We start from the raw sequence: 22,219 nt of genomic DNA, 5'->3' as shown, positions 1-22,219 counted from the left end.
CAGGGAGACTTCATGTTCAACTGGTATCTAAGAGGGATGTAGTCCCACAGTATGAAAGGGAGTTGGTGTCAGCCTCTGCCCTCCTTAGCCCCTGCTGTTAAAGGCCCGGGACTCGCCTTAGCGGATGCACATTTAGCACGTGTGGTCCAGACCTGCTTGGTGGTTATGTGATTTCTGAGTTGCAGTTCTTCCTTTCTTCTGCTGGGTTTGTCCAGTTTCTCTGGGTTTGTCCTTAGTTTCCCCATCTTGCACACTGTTTTCCTGACGGAAGTGGTGCCCAACCTTTTGCACACACTATCATTTCCACTACAGAGATGATGTGTACCATGAGTAATTAGAGTACAATGAATATGTCAGCACTTGGCTGGAGATCATTGCCTTGGTTAGTTCTTTTTGGCAGGAGGAATCTTATTCTCCAAACTCTTCAATCACAGGCTAGGGTCACTACATGGCTACAGTGACAATCCTAACACTGTCACCCAGCCAGCTTTAACTATCACCTATCAACTGTGCCTAAGCTTGCTGCCCTTTGGATATTTCAGGCTGACCTTTCTGGCCTGGTATGATTACCAGCTTAGCTTCTCCAGATTTTGGCCTGGCCTGGCCTGGCAGAGTCCAGTTTCTTTCTCTTCCATGCCAGCTCACATTTAGAAACATTGTAGCATGTCCTGAACCGGAGCCCAACCACATTAGAGCACTTTGGGGTAATACTCACAGGAAACTTATAGTCTGAATAATTTGAAATCAGGTCTTGAATAAAAGGATGCTTCAAGAGAACAGCAACTTCAATTGGCTCCAGGTTCTTGGCACCTAGGTCTTGAAATGTTTTTATGAAGCCCTTTAAAGAAGAAGAATATGAAGTCAATCAACCTTACAATCCAGTAGCTGTTAAAAAATAGTTGTATTTACTAAAGAGATTCTGTATAATTTCTATACAATGATATATTTTGAGAACCGTTCCATAAAAATATGCTCAGAATTGAGGCCAACTTTTTACAAAATAATCTAACCAACCTCTGCATAAATGTTCTCTATCTTTAGGTGGCTGGCAAATCTGTTAGAGTCCTGTGCTTCACTTCCCCCTTTGAACACTTTGAGTAATGTTTCCATGGAAATCTTTTCATTGTTTGTATTTTCAGGGATTTCTTCATCCTTCTGTTCCCTTTCCCCCCTGTTGTCTTTTAATTTCCTTTCTTCTCTTGCAGCATTTTCCTCAGGTTCAGGAAATTCCTCAGCTGGACTTGCATCAGTTGAGGAGGTCTGCAAAGTTAAATGAAGAGAACATGAAGTCAACCTGAAGTTTTTTCCACCAATAGAGACTTTTAGAATATACCAATTTCATAATCACACACTTTTCATGAATGACAGAGCCTACCACAAACTAGCTAGCCAGTCTAGAAGACAATACGCTAGCTGTCTTGAAAATCACAATGTCAAAATTCAAGACCAGTTTTACTTGTAGTGTATAGAAGCTTGTATAGTGTGGAGTGTGTCCTACACATCTTCATACATTCTTGGGCTGACTACACTGCCAGGTACTTCTACACCTGTAATAGATATAGATATACACATGTATATAGATGTTAAACGAGATTTGCTTTTGAAATTGATTGCAATTGAGAGGCTAAGGCAAGTCAATTGCTCTAGCTTGACAGATTCTAAGAGCTTCAGAAACATTTCTTTGGACACTGGAGGATATCCCAACTAAACCCTCAGAAGGCAAAATGGAAAACAAATCCAGTATACAAAATCAGGTTGAGATTTTTACTGCTGCTCTTTGAAATTTGGCCAAAAGCCATGAACTCAGGCACTCATGAGTATGGTGAGGAGTAAATAGTTTTGATTTCTTATGTATCAAAAGCCTGAATGTATATATTCTTCTTATGTATCCTATCATTGACCCAGTAGTTACAGGACTAGGAATTGATCCTGAAGAAATATTCATTTGCACAAATACTTTTGTATATGGCTGTTCATTCAGTGTTACAGCAAAAATAGAAAACCTAAGATTCCAAAAAATTGGGGGAATGGTAATATGAACTCTATTTCTGCAATGGAATATTACACTGCCATGAAAAATGATGGTTTAGCAGAATTCTTAATGACACAAGAAAACACTCAGGATAGGATAAGTGCAAAAAGAAAGCAGAAAACAAAGTAATACATTCAGTAGGATGCTTTGCTTATATATCTATACTATTGATGAAAATGGAAAGCAAACACATTAAAGAGTTAACAGTGGTGACTTCTGGATAGCAGAATAGATAATTTGCTTTGTGCTTCTTACATTCTCTATAGTAAATTTGTGTGTATATGTGTGTGTATACATGTGTGTATGTATGTATGCTTCAATATTTGACAATTTGCCAAGAGAAAAAGCAGCATTTTGGCATTTTGGCTAGCCAGATGTCACAGAATATCTGAGATCTGATCTCCTTTATTCCAAAGAAAAAAAAAATGCTAATTTAGGAGGGTGCACAATGCTGTAAATATTTAATTCGGTAGAAGTATTAAGTCTATAGATTGTGCAAGCTCTTTCTAAATAGTCATGTAAATCTCTGTTATGGAAGAATTATGATGCAGCATAAAATTAAGCCTCCGGTAGTCACATGTCCTTATAAAAAATTTGGAGGGACAGTGGACAGTGTAATGAAGGCAGGTTACATTTGCTATAGCTCTATGTGGTCACTTTGCCTTAGTTGGGTCTCTATATCCATTGTTAAGGTGGGAATTTAAGCCTGAAAAAAGCTTGAAAAAAGAAAGAGAGAAAAAAAAAGAGAGGGAAAATTTTGGAATCAAAATTTTGGAATCAAAATCATACATATTTATATAATTTTCCTCCAGGCTTTTGTCCATATTAAACAATTGGAAATGCTACATGGCAGAAAAGTGAAATCAGCTTTAGTATTTCTACCCAGGAATCTTGGGGATGATTGCATTGGCTACCCATCAATAATTTTCCAGGGCAATGAAACAGTATAGTGAAATGAACATAGTTGTGATGTAAAACATCTTTCTGAGTGAGTCCAGGATGAATAAATTTCTATTCAGAGTGTAGCATAGGTTCTGTGTACCCAAGATAGAACATACCCAACATAGCTGTGGGCAAGCAAACGACTAGCTGCTTAGATGAGCAGATGATATCAGACTTAAGCAAAGAAGGAACCTGGCCTCTCTCTAACTCTTTCCATAATTAGGGAGAAGCTTACTTTCAAAAGGCCTGATGTAAGCCTAATGGAATAAATGATTCCAAAGTCCTGATGTAAGCATAATGGAATAAATGATTTTATAAAAAATTTAAGAGGTAGCAATGTAAACATCTGAAATGTCAGAGTGAGTAATCCTTAACTTATTAGTGTCAGAGGATGCTTTTTACATGTTTGCTATTTTTGCTCTCTAGGGGGTTGGTACAGAATAGGCCTAGTGGCTCAGTGGGAGGGGAAGGAAGGGAGAGAGACTGAGATCAAACTGAAGAAGTTGGCATGGTCCTGCAGGGAGGGAAATGTGTGCAAGAGGCGGTTTTTATCTCCAACAGAGTCTCTGAAAGCTGGTGATGTTGAATGTGGGTGCAGGAACAAAACCAGTGAGGCCAATTTGGAGAAAAGCCAGTACTTTTGAATGAGCAATTATCAGTGGTATCAAAGATCTACAGAAGTCACATTATTATCTAAGCAGGGGAACAGATTGTGGTGCTGTCAAGCACTATGTCACACTTGGCTAACCCTCAGGACTCCCAACAAATATGTCCACAGAGTGCTACCTGTGTGTCTTCCTGACCATGCATTTCTATCATTCAATCAGCTCAGTCCCACATCTCGGATGGCAGCACAGAAGTCTGTTCTTGGACTAATGTGGGCAAAGCCTCAAAGAGCAGAAGGGCATAGAAATGTATATGTTTTCTACCCCAGGGCCTCAAACGCTCCTTGCCAAGATGTTTTTACAAGACTTTTGCAATGTGAGAGATTCAAGCTCACAGTTTATTAACCCCATGCCACACAGGTGGCAGAACGAACCATTTTCCCAAATGTCATTTATTTAAAGATCCACCTAGATTAGTGCATTACTGATGAATGCCTTGCTCTTAAATTTCTTTTAAATTACCCAAGAAGCTGTGGCTTTAAATAGAAGGCCTGAGCTGCATTGAATAAAATCAGCATGAATAGCAGAAATAGAGTAAAGAAGAATGAAATGCTGGGGAGATTTCCAGTTGTTTGTGTGGAAAGCAAAAGCAGAGATCTGATTGAATGGCTTGGGAGTGAATATGCATCTGCTGGAGGTGTTATTTCTGAGCATTATGGCTTCCTGGGACAGGGTTGCCCAGGAAACTGGAACACAGTGGAAATGGCACAGAAATGCAGTGCCACAGTTGGAGACAGCAGGATGAGGAGTGAGTGAGAATGAGGGAGGTGGGTGGCTCCTGTGTTCCAAATGCCCCTAGGGTTCACTCCAAGTCAGGGACAGGCCTGTGTGTGTGAGAGAGCCCTGTGCTCCATCCTGGCTCCACCTCCCACCCACTAGCTTAATCTCTGCAGTGCAGTGTTCTTGGTTCAATTCCTCCATGGCGTCTTTGGATTTAAAAGCTCTTGAGAACAGCACTCAAGGAGAGCTGCTTCCTGGGTGGGAACACTAGCATACAGTGAATGCAGCACTCAGGGATGGAAGGCATTAAGCGTCTTCCTGTGCTAGCTAGCCTGGCTGCCAGCCTCAGAGACAACTGTCTGTTGCTATGGCAACAGCTCTAGTACAGGCTTCCTTTTTCCTGGCCTTTCATGCTCATTGCAGCCTCCTGGAGTCTGCTGTTGCCTCTGCCTGCCTGGAATGTCTGCTTTCCTCCTCTCTACCATGGAGACTAGACTAAAGTCCATTCATTTCACTGTCCCTCTCTTCCTTCTCCCCTTCTTTCCTGGCCATGTTCACAAATACTAATCAAGCACTGGCTATGTGGCAGCACTTCAGAGGACATGAAGATGGGTAACAAGGTGTCCCAAACTCAAGGCAGGAACCATTTGGCAGTAGAAATAAATAGATAAATGGTACCCTGCCTGAAGGCCTAGGTCTCCTTATTTCCCTCCTTTTCCCGCTATAGTCTCTCCTCAACACAGAGAGATCCTGACTTAGTGAAGCCGGGTGACTGCACTCTTCCAATGACTTCTCATCCTATACAGAGTTAAAACTAACATCCCTGCAGTGGCCCTCAGGGTCCTCTCCCTCTCACTTCCCTTCCCTATTACTCTCCTCCAGCCTGGTCCTCTCCAGTTCTGCTGGCTAGCCCCAGTTCTTGGAACACAACAGTCATGGCCGCACTGAGGGGCTTTTGCACTCACTGTTGTCCTCACTTCAAGTGCTCGTGCCCCAGAGACCTGCAAGGCTCTCTCCCTCACCTTCTCCAGGCCTCTGTTTATATGTCTCTTCACAGAGAGGCGTTCTCTGGCCACCCTACTGAACATTGCAACCCCTATTCCCATGCCTGTATTTTCCCCCTGCATTCTTTTCTTTTTCCATAGAATTTATCACCATTTGATGTAGTCTCTATTTTGCTTATTTGTTTATTGCCTGTCTTCCTCCTGCCTGGAATAATTTTTGTTCACTGCCATACCCCCAAATCAAGATTAGTCCCCAGCACAGGCAGGTGCTCAATAAATGTTTGTGGAAGCAGTGAATGTGTGTGTGTGAGGGTGCTCCGCCCTGCCAGGGAAGTTCTGGTTATAACCTGGGCCTTGCTGCGAGAGTGCTCAGTGTTGTCAGGAGACGCTTCGTGAAAGATGTGGCATTGCTGTAGGCCTTGAATAATGGGGAGGCCTCAGATCCTTTGAGACCAGGTGAAGGGTACGCCAGGTGGAGAGCGTAACAAGAGTAAAGAAGAGAGGCAGGAAAGGAGAGAACATCCACACCTCTTCTGGCTGGCAAGCCCTCATGTTAATCTGCCTTTTATTCTATGCTCCCTCCCTGTTTGGGGCATCATTCATTCTTTTCTGTATGAAGGAGGCCAATTAGAGTCCCTTCAGGAGAACAAGTTTGGCTTCTTTTGTGTTCCTCACGGGGCCATGCAAAAAGCATAGTTTACAAAGTGAATGAACTAATTAATTGATCAATTAATTAATGCAATGTTTACTGAGCTCTGTACCAGGCCTTGCCTCAAGTTTAGGGATGTAGGACAAAACAGATGCCTCCTGCCCACCAAACTCCCGGTCCACAGGATGCTTCGAGTCTAGAGAGAAGCAGATCTCAAGGAAGTCATTGCCAGGTGAGGAGTATCTCATAGGGGAAGCAGGGTGCACCATGGGAACATATAGCTGTGGGTCTGACATCATTTGAGGTGAGGGAAGACAGACATTAATGAGACCTCACAGCATGCTGTGATCTTGGCTTAGATCACAGATTCAGAGTTAGTTTAGGGAACTCCCATCTACAGGGAGATACAGAAACATTCCTGGGAAAGTGGCAAATTCAGTGCCCGTGAATGCACATCATATTTAACCCCTCACTTATTTGGGAAACTTATTTTATTTTATTTTATTTTGAGATGGAGTCTTACTCTGTCACCCAGGCTGGAGAGCAGTGGTGCGATCTTGGCTCACTGTAACCTCTGCCTCCCAGGTTCAAATAATTCTCCAGTCTCAGTCTCTCGAGTAGCTGGGACTACAGGCACACACCACCACAGCCAAGTAATGTTGTATTTTTGGTAGAGACGGGGTTTCACCATATTGGTCAGGCTGGTCTCGAACTCCTGACCTCAGGTGATCCACCTGCCTTGGCCTCCCAAAGTGCTGAGATTACAGGTGGGAGCCACTACACCCAGCCCCTTATTTGGGAGACTTTTAAGCTGGGGTTCTACTGTCAAAGAAGGCAGCATTCTTGAATGGAAATACATACTCCTGGCTGAACTTTCTGCCACTGTGTGTTGAACCAGTATTTACAGCACACTGGTTTGAAGAGTTGTTAGCTCACTAGATATGTATCTGGCCTCACTCTGGCTCTGGTGGAATGGGAAGGAAATCTTTCTGTCCACATGCTCAGGGCCAAACTTTAAGGTGGCATTTAAGAGTTTCTCTCTTCCCTCCCATGAATGCAGTTACAGGAACCTCCCATTCCTTTCAGACTACTTCTACTTCATATTTTCACAAGTATGTGTGAAAAAGACAGAAGTTTGTGTCTGGAACATCTGAGGAGTCTGGACTGGGTGGAAATCTTTTCCCCTTTGTTTCTACAAAGCAAAAATAGAAACAAGCATCTCATCAGATGGAGCCACTGCTCTGGTTCCCAAAGAACAGAACCAAAAGACATGTCAAGAACAAACGGGCACCTAGGAAGCACATTACCTAGCACCCTGCTGGAGACTATACCATCCCAAAAGCCAGGGAATGCCAATGCCTTAGAGATCTCAAGGGGAAGGTGAGGTGGCATCTTAATTGGATATTAAGCTTCTTTGTCCTTGGACACAGGTGATATGAAATGCAGGTTTCCAGTGGCCAGGCTTTGGCCTGAAACACTACCAAGCCACATATATGTGGCGTGCATATAGACCTGAACTTGTTTCATCTATCGTTTCTACACAGAATCCCAAATGGATTGGGTTGATACCCATTTCTGTTTCATTTATCAGGATCAGCACTCATGCCACATAAAGGCCATCCTTTACAGAGTAAAGTTTGATTCCACCAAGACACTTTGAACAAATTTTGATTTTACTACAAAAATGGTCGATGGCAATTGGGTAACCAGGTCTTAATCCAATTGAGTAAGGCTTTGTTGAAGACCTAGTATGTGTAAAGCATCATATTACACACCTAGGAAAATATGGAGATGAAAAGAACAGAGTCCTTGTTGTCAGTTTAGGGTCTTCAGGCATCCCCTCCAGACTCTATAGTTAGTCTATTTCTGGAATGCAATTACCTTTTCTGCATTTGGAATGGAAGCTTTGACTTGTTGGAAGACATGAGTCCCAACAGCCACACTGAGGGCCCTGTAGACTCCTTCCACGGTGTCTGGGTGGCAAGCAAAGTAAAGCAGCATCTGTGTGTAGTCAAGTTGGGGTGGATCCTTCTCACAGTCAGCAAATAGCCTAAAGAAAAACTGCACAGAAAAAGAATTCCAAAGATAAAATGGGTGCATTCTCATAGTCAATAGTTAGTCATGGCAATGGAGAATCCCCCCAGGAGCTTTGGAATAAGGTTACCTTCTGAAGGTTGAATTAGTAAAGCTAACATAAAATGAATGGTACAAACTGAATAATGTTAAGAAGAAAAGCAGTAAAAGTAAGGCCCTGAAATATTGTAAAAGAAATGTTGTGCTAATTAATGCTACTAACATATTTAGGAAATAATGTACTAATTAAGGGTAGTGGGGTCTGCACGTTAAATAGGAAAAGAGAGCCACAAGCCCAAGGACCCATCTATCTGTCCTCAGCATTCTCCGGACAAACTAGGCCCTGGCCCTAAATATGAGGCTTCTGGTCCATTGGTCTCTGTAGGGAGTGAAAGGAGGGAAAGAAAATGATGCCTAAAGCCACTGGGATTCTAGCTATTAAAAAGTCTTCAAACTGGTTCACCTCTTCTGGACTTCATACTCAAGCTACTGACCCTAGTTGGCTTCACTTCCAGGCAGAGAGTGTACTAAACACCAAATATCAAATCAGCAATTTTCTCACTCTGAATGCCCAAGCTGACATTGATACAGTGTCTTGTGCATTTGACAGCATGAAGAGTTAGTGCTTGGGAGTCAAATATCCTCTGGGGCCCTCCAAAGCAGAGGTCTAAACCCTGGAACACATAGGCCACACCTAGGCACATAAGGAGCCCTGTCTGGGGAGACTGCTACCTTCCAGCTCTTCACAAATGTACATTTATGACCTGGAGAACGTTTTCAAAATGTGAATTCTGATTAAGTATATGGTGCTGGGCCATCTAAGGTTCTGCACATCTAGCAAGTTTCCAGGTACTTCTAATATTGCTGGTTCTGGCCCATACTTTGAGAAGCAAGTTCCTAGAGTCAGAGGGTATTTCCACCAGGTTATTTGTTACCAAAAACCCTTACAACTATGAATAGTTTTAACTAGGCATAAATGAAGTTAACAGGTGGAAAAATAATTTCTGATATTTGGAAAATCCCACAAAAATTTAAATAATGTCTCAAAGAAATGAGAGAGGCCAGGCATGGTGGCTCATGTCTGTAATCCCAGCACTTTGGGAGAACGAGGCAGGCAGATCACTTGAAGCCAGGAGTTGGAGACCACTCTGGCCAACAAAGCAAAACCCCATCTCTACAAAAAGTACAAAAATTAGCCAGGTGTGGTGGTGGGTGCCTGTAATCCCAGCTACTCGGGAGGCTGAGGCAGGAGAATTGCTTCAACCTGGGAGGCAGAGGTTGCAGTGAGCTGAGATCTTGCCACTGCACTCCAGCCTGAAAAAAAAGAAGAAGATAAAAGAATAAATAAAATAAGTAAACTATGTGGTGATTATGAAAACACAGAAAAAAGAGCAGGTCAAGGAAAGGGGAATTGAGAGTGAAGAGTGGGGAGGGGCAAGACAGCAAGATTGAGGTGAAGTTTGACCAATGACGTGGAAGAGGGCAGGGAGTTAGCTGGGGAAGACATCCAGGGGAAGAGCATGACAGACAAAGGGGCTGCTGAGGCTGAACTCCTAAGGTCGGGGCAGGCCTTGCATGTTTGATCAACAATGAGCAGGTCCAGTGTGGCTGAGCCAGAATGGGCAAAGGGATCATGGCAGGAGGTGAAATGAAAGAGGCAGCAGGATCAGAACACACAAGGCCTGGTGGGACATGGAAGGATTTGGGCCTTTCCTCTGAGTAAAATACAGAGTCACGGAAGTTTTGAGCAGGGACTGCTGTGATTTGATCTGCAAACTGGGTGAAGACAAAGCATAATCAGGGAGACCTATCATGAGGCCATTGCAGCCATCTAGGTGAGGCTGACTGTGGCTTGTTCTAGGTGATAGCAATACAGCTGGGAAGAAGTGGTCTCATTCAGCATTTACGCGTTTTGAAGGTAGAACTATCAGGATTTCCTAAGGTATTGGATGTGGAGTTTGAGAGAAGAGAGGAACTGGGATGACTCCTGGGTTTTTGACCCGAGCAACTGGAAGGATAGGTTGCCATTGACTGAAATGGCAAGAGGTTACGGAGGACCTGGAGGCGCAGATGTGTGCAAGTTTCCGCAGTGAGTCCTGGCAGCACTAGGAGCAGAGCCAGGGCTTCTGGCCTCCAGGATTCCTAATGTGTCCATTTCTCTCCAATTTGGTATTTCTTATTCTAATTACAGCCAAACAAACAAACAAACATCTTTTGTTGTTTGACGTTTTATCTTTGCCCGCCTTTCTTTAGAAGGTTAACCATTAACCACTGTTTAACCATGTATAGTTAACCTGTTTAGCTTGTTGACTAACACTTACCTAGGACTTATTATGTGCCACTCACTGTTCTAAGAGTACCGCACACACGAACTCCCTCTGCACAACAGCCCCACCAGAGAGGGATAAGAAAGCAAGGCGCAGAGAGATTGGGTCATGCCGTGGATACCTCACAGCTTATAAACAGTGAAATCTGTGCTTCTATCCCAGGGTAAGAACACTGAGATTTATGTAACTTCTGAGCATTGAGTATCACAGACACCCATGGGGAGTATGGAAAACACCACTCCTTTCACCTTTTCTGCCATACAGACATCATACACATCCCTGTCAGCTATCTTTTGTTCCATAACACCACTTTTTGCTCAGTCTCCACAGTCCTGCCTCTGCTGCTGACTTTGTTCCTTTCCTCCCTGTAATCTTCCAGCAGCAGGTGGGAGCCACCTGCTCCAAAAGTACTAAAAGGTCCTTTTCTGTTTCACTGCCAGGTGAGCAGCTCAGATTCTGCCTTTGATTGACATTTCTAAAAACTTCTGGCTGACAATGAAAGTACTTTGCACTTGGCATAATATTCAAACTGCCAGTTGCTTCCAACTAATAAAGAACCTGTTTATGTTGATGGCAGATTTGTTCACAAAAGCATATACAGACCATTCCAAAACTCTCCAGGATAATTGGTTTTCAGTCCTCCAGTTTCACATTAAAAATAACAACACACAAAATACTGCCCCTGCAACTGCCAACCTTATATCTTGGGCTTTTTTGGTAACTCTCTGACCCTTTATCTTACCTGCTCTCCTGCTAGCATCTAGCAGAAGTGCTCAAAAAATATGCATCCAATTGAAGGAAATTACTCCATTTATGGCTACAACTGGAGTGTTGCTCAATTTTGTACTGCAATTTGTAACTAATGGCTGGCTAGATATTGAACAATCCATATATTATACAGAGTTCACTGTGATGTCTAAATCTACCATTCAGTTTTTTTCATGTCTTACTGAGGATAGAGTGGCATTGAGATTTTTAAGGTCTGGCTTTTCATTGTGGCCTCAGAAATACAGGCTCATAAAATGCTATTATTGAGGATAATAATAATATTGAGAGCAGCAAGCTCTGATGGGCCATGGGCAACGCTATAGGCAAACCCTTGCTATATTAGTCAAAATCAAAGAGAAATGGACATAGGTAAAATGACAAATTTTATCCTAAGCTTTTAGAATTGGAAGGAAACTCAGAGACAAATGTGTTAAAAACTTAGCTTATTTGACAGATGAGGAAGGTGAATTCTGAGAGGCCATGGAATTGTCCAGGTTCACAGAGAATTAACAGTAAGGCTCTGATATTGTGGCCGCTGCCTCCTCCCCCGAGCTTCTCTACACTGACTCCTTAATGAGCACTAAGGTCTGTACTTTGGAAAGACAGCAGAGGAACTGAGGGGCAGGGGCGCAGTCCAAAGCAAGTTACACAAGTGGAAGAAAACACAAAGGAAATGGTTAGTGCTTTAATTCCACATTTTTTGAAGATCTCAGTAATTACCTCTATAAGATGCTCCTGCCTATTAAATGGCAGGGGTTCAAGAGGATTTTCTGGAATTTTTATATCTTCATCTCCTGTAAACCACAGACCAGCCTACATAAAAACAAAACAAAACAAAACAAAAAACAAAAACAAAACAAAAAAACAACAAAAATGATTAAAGTATGTGTTATGCTGAGATGTTCCTCTAAAAGCCACAGAGACTGAGCCAATCTTGTCTCTAGAGCAGTTATCTCCCAAGTAGGATGCAGAAACCACAGGGGTGCAGGAGAAAATACTAGAACTCCCATTTACATTTCTTTTTATCTCATTCTTACGTAATTTTTACTTTTACATCTTTGATAATGTTCATAATGTATTATGTGCTGTTGTATATGTATCTACTTTATAAACAAGTACCCATAGATTAGGAGTGCTGGCTACTTTTTTTTTTTTTTTTTTTTTTTTTTTTTTTTGAGAGGGAGTCTCGTTCTGTCGCCCAGGCTGAAGTGCAGTGGCCCGATCTCGGCTCACTGCAAGCTCCGCCTCCCAGGTTCACGCCATTCTCCTGCCTCAGCCTCTCCAGTAGCTGGGACTACAGGCGCCCGCCACCACGCCCGGCTAATTTTTTATACTTTTAGTAGAGACGGGGTTTCACCATGTTAGCCAGGATAGTCTCGATCTTCTGACCTCGTGATCCACCCGCCTTGGCCTCCCAAAGTTCTGGGATTACAGGCGTGAGCCACTGTGCCCGGTCAATGCTGACTATTTTTAATGATTGGAGCATGTGATGAGGCTTGGAGGCTGCTACCCTGTATTAATCTTGCATTAGTCATATTTTGGAGGAGTCTATGCCCCCATTAAAAATAGCTCACATTCCTTATGTACTGTTCATGTCCTATCTGTTTGTGGAGACTTGCATGGTGCTGGTATACATTGCTGGTTTTAGAAAACTCTTTGTTAAGTAACTGAATAACTGACTCAAGATCTCGGTGACCTCTTGTTCATGACGTCCGTCTGTCTCAGTTTATAACTGACAACAATTAGAACTTCATTTCCGCAATGCAAGCATACTATTTTACTGTCCTAATGGGACGTTTTCGACAAATCTTGTAAAACTTTGACCTAAAGTTATTTTGATTTTTCCACTGAAACGACGTTGTGGGGGAGGGGTAGTGAGCTGGCAAGTGCTGATAATCTGTGAAAGGCATGCAGGCTGGTCAAGTGGGCCTTTCCAAATAGGGGTTTCAGAGGAGGGGGACCTGAGGGCAGAAAGGGAGAGGTCAGAGCTCAGAAAACAACCGTTCCCAAAACACAGGCAGTGTTCAAAGAAGTATTGCTCTTATTTCTCTTAAAAGCAGCATCCAGCTTTCTCTAAGAAACTCACACCTTTGGTAAAATAGTTTCCTGGTTTTAGCTCAGCACTTTGGTGAAAATTGCCAGCACCCTTTGTTCTTCTCATGTTTGTGCAAAAGAATATTCAAACTGATATCCTACGTTGATTGCCACATACAATAAATAGCAAAGGTCAATAATTTCATGAGTGCACACTTTTAAAAATCTTAAGACAGCTATGGAAACAAAGTACGTTTTGCTCTGCTGCTTCTGTTTTCAAACAAAACCACCTCAACAAATTGTAAATCTACTTGGAAAATAAATGTAGCAGAACTCAAATAACCGAACACCTGTCTTGATCAGCCCTGAAAGAGCCTTGTCATAGTTTGTGTTTTTCCTTGTGGCTCAACTCTATGAGCCTGGAAACCTGAGAGCTCTCACAAAAAAAAGGAGGCCATGAATTAAGGAAGAAAAGGGAAGCAGGAATGTATGTGACTGGTGAAATACATGTGAGATGCAGGCACCTGGAGAATATTACTCTGTTTCAAAGTTAGCTCCTTCTGAACGTTTCTCTCTTCCATGTCTACCAGCAATGTGAAATGGTGAGCAATATAATGACATTAATAAAGATCAAGTAAGTAATTCAGGCCCCTCTCTGTTACGAAATTTTGCTTTTACTCTTTTCTTAGTCAAACTTCTCAAAAATCAGTTGACTTTTCTTGTTTTCACTTCCTGTAGACTCATTCATTTCCTCAACCCTCTGCCATCTAACTTCTGTAATTATTATTCCACCAAAATTTCTCTAGCACAAGTTACCAGTTACATCCCACCTGCCACGTCCAATGACCAAGTATTACATACCCTACTGGGTTATCCATCACTTTCCTTGAGTGATCTCATACATTCATAAATTCAATAACCATTTACATGATATTGACTCGTGATCCCTTCTGTATGGGCCATATTAGACTGCACATTTCTCTCTTCATTTCCCACAGATATTTCAAACTCAACTTCTCAGAAATAATCTCAACATTCATCACCCTCTCACCCCAAAGAGAAAAAACTTGCTCCTTTCCCTGTGTGTGTGTGTGTGTTTTTTTTTTTTACATCACTGTTGTTTCTACTCTGGGAGCTTAGAGTGTTGGACATTGGGCTTATTAAAAGCTTTGCAGATGATTCTAATGTACAGCCAAGGATAAGAACCACTGGTTAGGAACTCAAGAGAAGAACAAAAAAGTTTATGTAACTGCTTTCAGAACCCTTTGTTCTCCTGGAAGTTCTGACTTTTTCAGATCTTTTCCCTGGGGATGCAAGTCAGGCTTCTGCCTGGGGCTTTGACACTGCCTGTGCTGCCTCTGGTGACTAGATAAGGGCAGCTGAGAAGCAACGCACTGGCCTGAGACCTGGCAATGTAACGTCAGTGAGTAATTCACTTCTTAGGTCACGAGTGTTCTGGTGTTATCAATGCCATCAGGTGCTGGTAACAACCTGCATATACTGCTCGAAAGTGATGGTGCCCAACTGCGCCTTATCCACAGCCTTGAATTTCTGAAGGGTCTCAAGGAGCTCCTCCTCCAAGGGAATGGGCCAAGGCATTGAGGTTACTAACAGGAACTTCCGCCAGTCCACAAACTCAGAGTTGACTGTTAATAAAGCTGTTAATTCCTGTAACTAGAAGAAAACAGGAAATGTCTTTGGAATATATACATGAATCTATATTGATGCTCTACTTGCTCATATTTTCACAGTGAGAGTATCCCATGAAAGAAGTAGGACTTTTCACTGGCACATAGAATCAGTTCTGTCTTTTTGTTTCCTTTATTCTACCAACCAGTCCACACCAGACAGCCCCTAGAAAGTGTTTCATTTTTTTCTTCCTTGACATTTGTGACTTTTGCTTACCATCATACCATCAAACACATCACTCCAGTTAACTTTGTACCTTTCCAGCAGAGGAGAGACAAAAATTATAGCTGTGCCTATGCAAGGGCTCTGTGGCCCATGGGGGAATGCTCTTTAAGCATTCTGTTTTCTGAACATTCTTAAGGAAAAGGTTATGATGAAAAGCAAGAACAACCAGAATTATCTACTATTACTAGTTAGGATCATTCCATCTGGTAGTTATAGATAGAAACTCACTGGTTGAACATCACGGTCTCTATAATATTTCACTGACGGATCATCACTTATTTTTCAAATATTGAGCATTTGTATACTATATGTTTTAATTGGAAGTTCATTCATTTTTCATTCACTCATGTTTCATTGATTGCATATTAAATGTCAGACCCTATGCAAGTACTCGTTATTTTAGAACTATTGATGCATTAATCAAATAAGAATGCTTAAAGCTTTAAAACTCAAACAACATAGAAGCTTACTTCAGGTTGGGTAAGGTGCATCCAACTACTAGGAAAGTTGTTTGTGCCAAGGTTCAGGGTCACCAAATCGATCAGAATGTCAGTAAATGCTTTATTTCCTATTATGCCTATAATACAATGAAAAATATTTTGTCACTTGGTTTAGGTGATGGTTTTTATCTTCTTTTGCTAAAATGGAAGTAATGAGTATTTGAAAAATCTCTTTATTCATATTACATAAAATGGTAAGTTTTAAAGAAACAGAAGACATTTTGGAAATATAAAAATAATAATTTCCTGATGCTCTCTCATTATTGTTTCTCAACTAAGTCAAAATGTCTTTTTTGGCTTAGTAATAATTAAATCCAGATTGGGTAAGATTATAAAACTGTATACTTTTTAGTTTGGAGTGTTCTTTGACCTTTCACTCAGAATAGGCTGAATTTTTCAAAAAACATATAATTTTAAGGTTTCTTACATGCAGTAGGGCACAAGAGTAAAATATTTTGGCAAATATTGAATAAAAGTGTTCCAAATGCATGCAGATCACCACTACAATCAAGGTAATACATTTATCCTCATCTTGCCCTTTGGATCAGACCATATTGACTTTTGTAAATGTAGAGAAATTTGAATTGTTAAATTACTGGATTGAAAGTGCTAATTTAGTCACCTAATTGGCTCAGTAGTCCTAAGTGTTTCATGAAAGACCACTAACCTTTTAAATTATTTGCTCTTATGAACTAACCTACTTAACTCAATCTAAAAGAGATTTCTACCTTGTTTTTCACTTCAAATTGCATGCACATGCATTAAGAAAGAAGCAAGAAAACAAAATAAATGAATCTACTTAAAACAAAATATCTGGCTAACCAACACAAAGAGGTAACTTCTAGAACAAGGAGAGACTCCTAATGTGTATCCAGGGATCTTTCAGGTCCAGAGTACATAGCTATTCTTTGTTTTGGGAATAAAAAGAATGAAACATAAACATGCTATCCCAAGGTTTTCTTTTTTCTTTTTTAGCATTTCTAAAAGTCCACATGAACTTTAAGCATTTCCTCTAACCTCCGGGGAAATGCAATAATCCTTCTAAAATCTCAGTGCTTCAAACCAAACACACAATTTTGAGATCTGGAAGGTAATTTTCTGGGTAGCAAGAATGAAACCTTTCTTCTTTGATATAATTGGACATTCAGCAGGCTGTTCAGAAATACATTCTGTATCCTTTTTCATTAAACCTGAGTATCCAGTTTTATAGACATGAGAACATTTTCCCAGATAGCAGAATTTTTAGTGATTTGAGGTTTATAAGATCCTATGCTGGTTTTTAGATAAGTCAGACATAAATCAGTCATATTCTTCAAGCTACAGCCGTAAATAAAATCTACTGAAACCATGAAGAGGCTCAGAGTATTTTAAAAATCTGGTAAGCTGCAATTCATTTCTGCAATTTCAAATGGATATGGTGTAAAACAAAGTGTAATAAGACAGTACCTTCAGTTTACATAAGAATTGTTTACCTGAGGATTTAGCATGAAACGTGAAAACTGTTTTAATATTTGCCTTTGTTACTTACATGGCCAAAGCATGTAGTGATATAGTTGCAATAAAATAATTACATAAACTTACAAATTTTGTTCACAGATGAAAAGAGAAGCTCTCTTTCAGTTTGGCTCTAAGTTAATTACCTAATGCAACTATCACTTAGAATTATCGAGGAAAAATAATGAATTGTATGCCAAGCCTAAGGGAACTCAGACTGTAATCATAGTCTGGTCACCCTTACGGATAACTCTCAAAAAAAAACATCAAAATAACACCATTGTGTAGAAGCACACAGCTCCACCAAAATAGTGTGAAAGAACACATGAATACATAAGGGAAGTTAGAAAGCTATAGAAGAAACAGTCTTGGGCTTTTTACTCTATATGTTTGGAAGAAGCCAAATGCCTTTTGTTTGAGGTGAAGACAAGTTACTGTTTTACTTTTAAATTTCAGGTTTCTGGAAAACATTTATTTATTTATTTTTACTATGCAAAAGAGCTACATTGCTATGCAACAACAATGTCAACATTTGCATACTGCTAATCACTTTCATAATGGCTTTCTGAGTTTGATGAACAATCTGAATTAGGTCTTGTGTCACCAGTTGAAGACAGTGTTCTTGTATTCATGGATAGCTTTCCTAGGGTCAAAATTATTAATGTCTGGAGAATTCAACTGAATAATTAGAACATCCGTCATAATTTCAGCCTTGATTTTTGCATGCATGTGTGACTTGGTCCATTTCATCTGACTAAAGCCACGTTCTGCTTCAGCTGAACTTGCAGGAAGGGTCAACACTAGGTCGACCAGTGTCAGGATATTTGGATACTTGTGTAAGTAAATGGAATTCACAAAATCCCAGGTCAATTTTCGAATGTTCGGAAATCTAGGAGGGAGGAGAAGAAATGTAAAAGGTTAAGACTCCCAAGTTTTATCCAAACATTTATAAATATCAGCCACTTTCCTCAGCTTGCTTTCTTGCTTACCTGGCATAAATCTCTAATTTCAACATGCTCCATTCAGCATCCACTTCACTAAGTTTCACATTGGCAGCTTCTAATACTGGTTCATAATGTGCAGTCAGGATGGATATCTCTTTTTCTCCAAATTCTATAATCAAGATACCAAAAATGGTCACATATATAAAAGAAACTCACACAGACCATCAGAGAATAATAGGTTCAAAGTCAGCACATATAGATTACCTTGATTTATCTTTGTGGGCCATAATTTAAAACTTCGAATCACGGTAGCCCTCACCACATTTTGGCTGGCATCTCTGAAACAGCCTTGAAGCCTCTTGATGTGTTAAAACAATGTTTCTCACAGCAGAAATGTTTTCTTTCCCTCGGAGGTAGTTACCATGAAAGTGTGTGACTGAATCCATCATGCGTTCTTTTGGGCCTAGTCTGGGGAGAAAAAAATCACCCAAATAACAACTAACAAATTAAATGAAGAAACATATGGCAGATAATTTCACAAGTCAAACTGTCTAGTTTGACAGACCTCAGATCATCCCAACCTCTCACCTTGTTTGATACATTTGGAGCATTTCCAGCATTGACTCTAAAGTAGCAAATATGTCAGCAGTTGAGGAATTTCTATTCTTACTGACACCAGACAGAATGCTAAGGACATTAATGACATCAAGAAGTGGGCAAATTTAACAATGTCAGCTTGGAGAAGGGACTCCAGAAGTTCTTTGGATTTCTTTTGACTGGTGTCACTTTTGTCTTCGCCTGCCTGTAACACAGGTTGGGAACAACATGGTGGTTATCTTTCCCAAAATTATTATTCCAAGGATCTCAAGAAAAGTATTTTCTGTGATTCTGAAAAAGTAAAATAATATGGCATTTCAAAATTACTTACTGAGTGCAATTGCTGAACAATTGCAGGATATCCCTTGAGAAAGTTCTGGAGGGCTGCCTGTAATCCATGAAGTCACTTCCTGTCTCCTATTTGAGAAGGCATCACAGGTCGAAGGTGAAGGCCTTTGAAAGCAGTTCTCAGAGCACTCTTATGAAGAGGAGAATTGTGATAAAAGTGATAAGTGCTGTGAAGGAGATCTTTGACATCATTGTACAGAGGAATGTTCTGGAACACCACTTTGTAAGATAGTTCAAGGTGATGTGCAAAGCAATATACAGTCTGTACACATGGTTGTATTTCTCTTAATAGCAGGGCCACCTCATTGTTCTCTCCCTCTATGCCATGGGTACCATCACTTCCAAAACCAACCAGCTTCTTTACCCAGTCTTGGCTCGACAGTCTAAGTTGAAGATTTATCTCTAGAGTTTTCTCAGTGGCATTTTTTATTGCCAGAGGATCACTTCTTTCTACTGTCTGTACCCCAACAAATTGACAGTGCACTTTTCCTGCATGTGCAAACTGCACATAAACAAGTTCGACTTCTTTGATTAAACTGTCTGTAATTCCATCACTGATGACAGAAAAATTTACTTTTTTCTAGTTTCTCTCTTAGATTTTTTCGTTCTACTTCAGCAATAAAGTATGTAAACATTCTTGCTGATTTTTTAGTTCTGAATACTGGGCCAATATCAACACCTTTCATATCATCCAATTTGCACATCCAAATAAAATCTTTGAGGGTACATCCGGTCTTGGCAATAGCATGGCATGATCTGAATAAGTTCTCTACTCTCCCGAGGGTTACTTTGCTCATGGTCCTCATCATTAGTTTGGTGGTGGCTCTGTTCACTGGAGAGCTACTTGTTGCTTCCATTAATGAAGCCTTGGCATGAGCCTCGCTGAGTTGATGTGCATTGAGAAATTCAGTCCTAAAGTTGTCAGTACCATAAAAGAAATTCACTTGACTTCCCCCTGACTTCACTCCATGCTTACGACACAGGGCACAGAACATAAGATTTAATAGCTCATCATATATAAGCCATGAATATTTTTTAAGCCAAATTTTCAAAAATTGATGGCTTCTCTTTGGAAAGTAATGGTCAAGCTTCTGTGGCCTTTTCTGCTTTTCTGTGACTCTATTCACATCATCCGAAGGATTCCTGCCTTTAAAATAACTCCACGTTGTTATTTTAAGTAATCACAATTTCTACCCTCAGTTTTGCTTAATCTGTGACCCCCATATTTGCTCACTATTTTTGGAAAAATTTTATTGAGTGCTTATTACTTACCAGGCATTCTGGTAAGTGCCTTAACTAGTTTATATCACAGAATCCTCACAATGCATTACCCCTATTATTCAGTTCAGAAAATGCACTGACTATTATTATCACCGTTTTATAGATAAGAAAACTGGGGCACAGGGAGGTTTATCAAACTGTCCAATGTTGCAGTGCTTGTAAGTGGTGGAGCTGAGATTCACCAGTAGCCCGACACTCCACAGCCCGTTTGTACACGTCCCTCTTCCACGTGTCTTGTATGAAGAAAGGAGTGCTATGCTCTTCTTCACTTTAGAATCCATTTCTCCATGCATAAGAGTGACATGACTTTTAGCTAAAATTTTCTTCCCTTGCTGAGAAAAAGGAATAATAGAGCTTGCATGGTAGTGTGTCTGCAAGATCTGCCTTGAACATCCCTTCCCTCCTGCCTAAGTCCTACCTTCTGTTGCAATGCCATAGCAAACTTGTTAATTTACAAAAAAAGGGTGTGAAACTTTGAAATCCTTGCCAGGTGGTTTTGTAAAGGAGCTGTGCTTCATGCCTCATCTTTTTCTTTCCCCTGAAGGTCTAATTTTTGACACATATTTGATTATTTGTCAGACAAGCAGACATATATTTATGTGAACAGAAGGATAAAAAACTAAAAACTACGCAAAACAAAGTCCTCAAATACCAGTTTCTCCCTGGAGGCAAAGAGCCTAGACCACATATATGTGTCCCTTCTTCACATTCTTTGATGCTACTAATCATTAGATTATATTGTCCGTTTTATCATATAATAAAAAATTGAATGTGTTTACTAAAATATTTCATGTTGACATATATATATATATATATATTTTTTTTTTGGTCAATACTTTATGGTTCTAGGGTTTGACCTCTCTGACTAGAACTAAATAATGTGCTCCGTAAGTCTGGCTGACTGCTAAGCACTTGGTAGATGCTTAGGAAAATTAATCTTTTTTCCTAATTGTTTTTCATGATTTCCTATCTCAACCTCTTTTAATTGAAAACCTTGACATTAGTTGATCTGTCTCTGCCTTTCATATCTTATTTGGGTCTATCTTTTCTTTTGCTTTCTATTTTTTTTTTTTTTTTTTGAGATGGAGACTCGTGATGTCGCACAGGCTGGAGTCCAGTGGCACGATCTTGGCTCACTACAACCTCCACCTCCTGGGTTCAAGCAATTCTCCTGTCTCAGCCTCCCGAGTAGCTGGGAATACAGGCACCTGCCACCATGCCCGGCTAATGTTTGTATTTTTAGTAGAGACAAGGTTTCACCACATTGGTCAGGCTGGTCTCGAACTCCTGACCTCAGGTGATCCACCCACCTCAGCCTCCCAAAGTGCTGGGATTACAGGCATGAGCCACTACGCCCAGCCTCTCGTTTGCTTTTTAATCAGTCTTTTTGCAGCTGTGATTAAAATAGACCCCTGTTTTTGCAAATTCTAAATGTTACTGTATTTCATTTAAAATTAGTCTCCTTGTAGTTGACAGCTACTGCCTTCATTTTCTTACTCAAACATTGGGCTACTTGTCAGTCTTCCATATTAGGCCTGTTGCACTATGCCTGGGGGCTGCTCACATAATGCTGGTGAATAAATGAATAAAGAAATGAAAAAATAAAGTATCTTATTGTTGACGTCTCTTTTTGTCTCTGTCTCAGAGACAGAGGGTACACATTCAGAACTCTAGGCTGTCGTGGTTAAGCTAGATCATTTAGCAGCATGGTTTTTACAGGAGTTCAAAGGCAGAAGTAGCTATTGCTGCCTATGTGAGTCAGCATGAGGGTTAGCCCAGAGGCTTTTGAAACTGAACTTTCCAGGAAGAAAAACAGGGCAAGGGTATTCCAGGCAAAGGGGAAAATGGAGCAGCTGTGGAGATTCTGCGATTGCATGACATATTGAGGGAGCATGGTAGCTCATGGCTGTACTCCCAGCACTTTGGG

At 40.7% G+C, this 22,219-nt stretch overlaps 1 protein-coding gene across 1 annotated transcript in view; it reads right to left on the bottom strand.

The window, feature by feature from the left end:
• SPEF2 (sperm flagellar 2) overlaps positions 1–22,219 on the bottom strand; it is a 190,303-nt gene that overhangs the window by 5,638 nt on the left and 162,446 nt on the right. Inside the window, exons 31-36 of the mRNA XM_011944343.1 lie at positions 15,599–15,705; positions 14,706–14,888; positions 11,901–11,993; positions 7,894–8,073; positions 1,015–1,260; positions 716–838 (exon numbers count right to left, since the gene is read on the bottom strand). Of these exons, the coding sequence (XP_011799733.1) occupies positions 716–838; positions 1,015–1,260; positions 7,894–8,073; positions 11,901–11,993; positions 14,706–14,888; positions 15,599–15,705 (932 nt within the window). The remainder of the gene's footprint in view (positions 1–715; positions 839–1,014; positions 1,261–7,893; positions 8,074–11,900; positions 11,994–14,705; positions 14,889–15,598; positions 15,706–22,219) is intronic.

The sequence above is a fragment of the Colobus angolensis genome, unplaced genomic scaffold, assembly GCF_000951035.1.
Source record: "Colobus angolensis palliatus isolate OR3802 unplaced genomic scaffold, Cang.pa_1.0 Scaffold230, whole genome shotgun sequence".
NCBI classification, from domain to species: Eukaryota; Metazoa; Chordata; class Mammalia; order Primates; family Cercopithecidae; genus Colobus; species Colobus angolensis.
The sequence above is the reverse complement of the archived record's forward strand: the minus strand, read 5'-3'. Positions and strand labels throughout refer to the sequence as shown.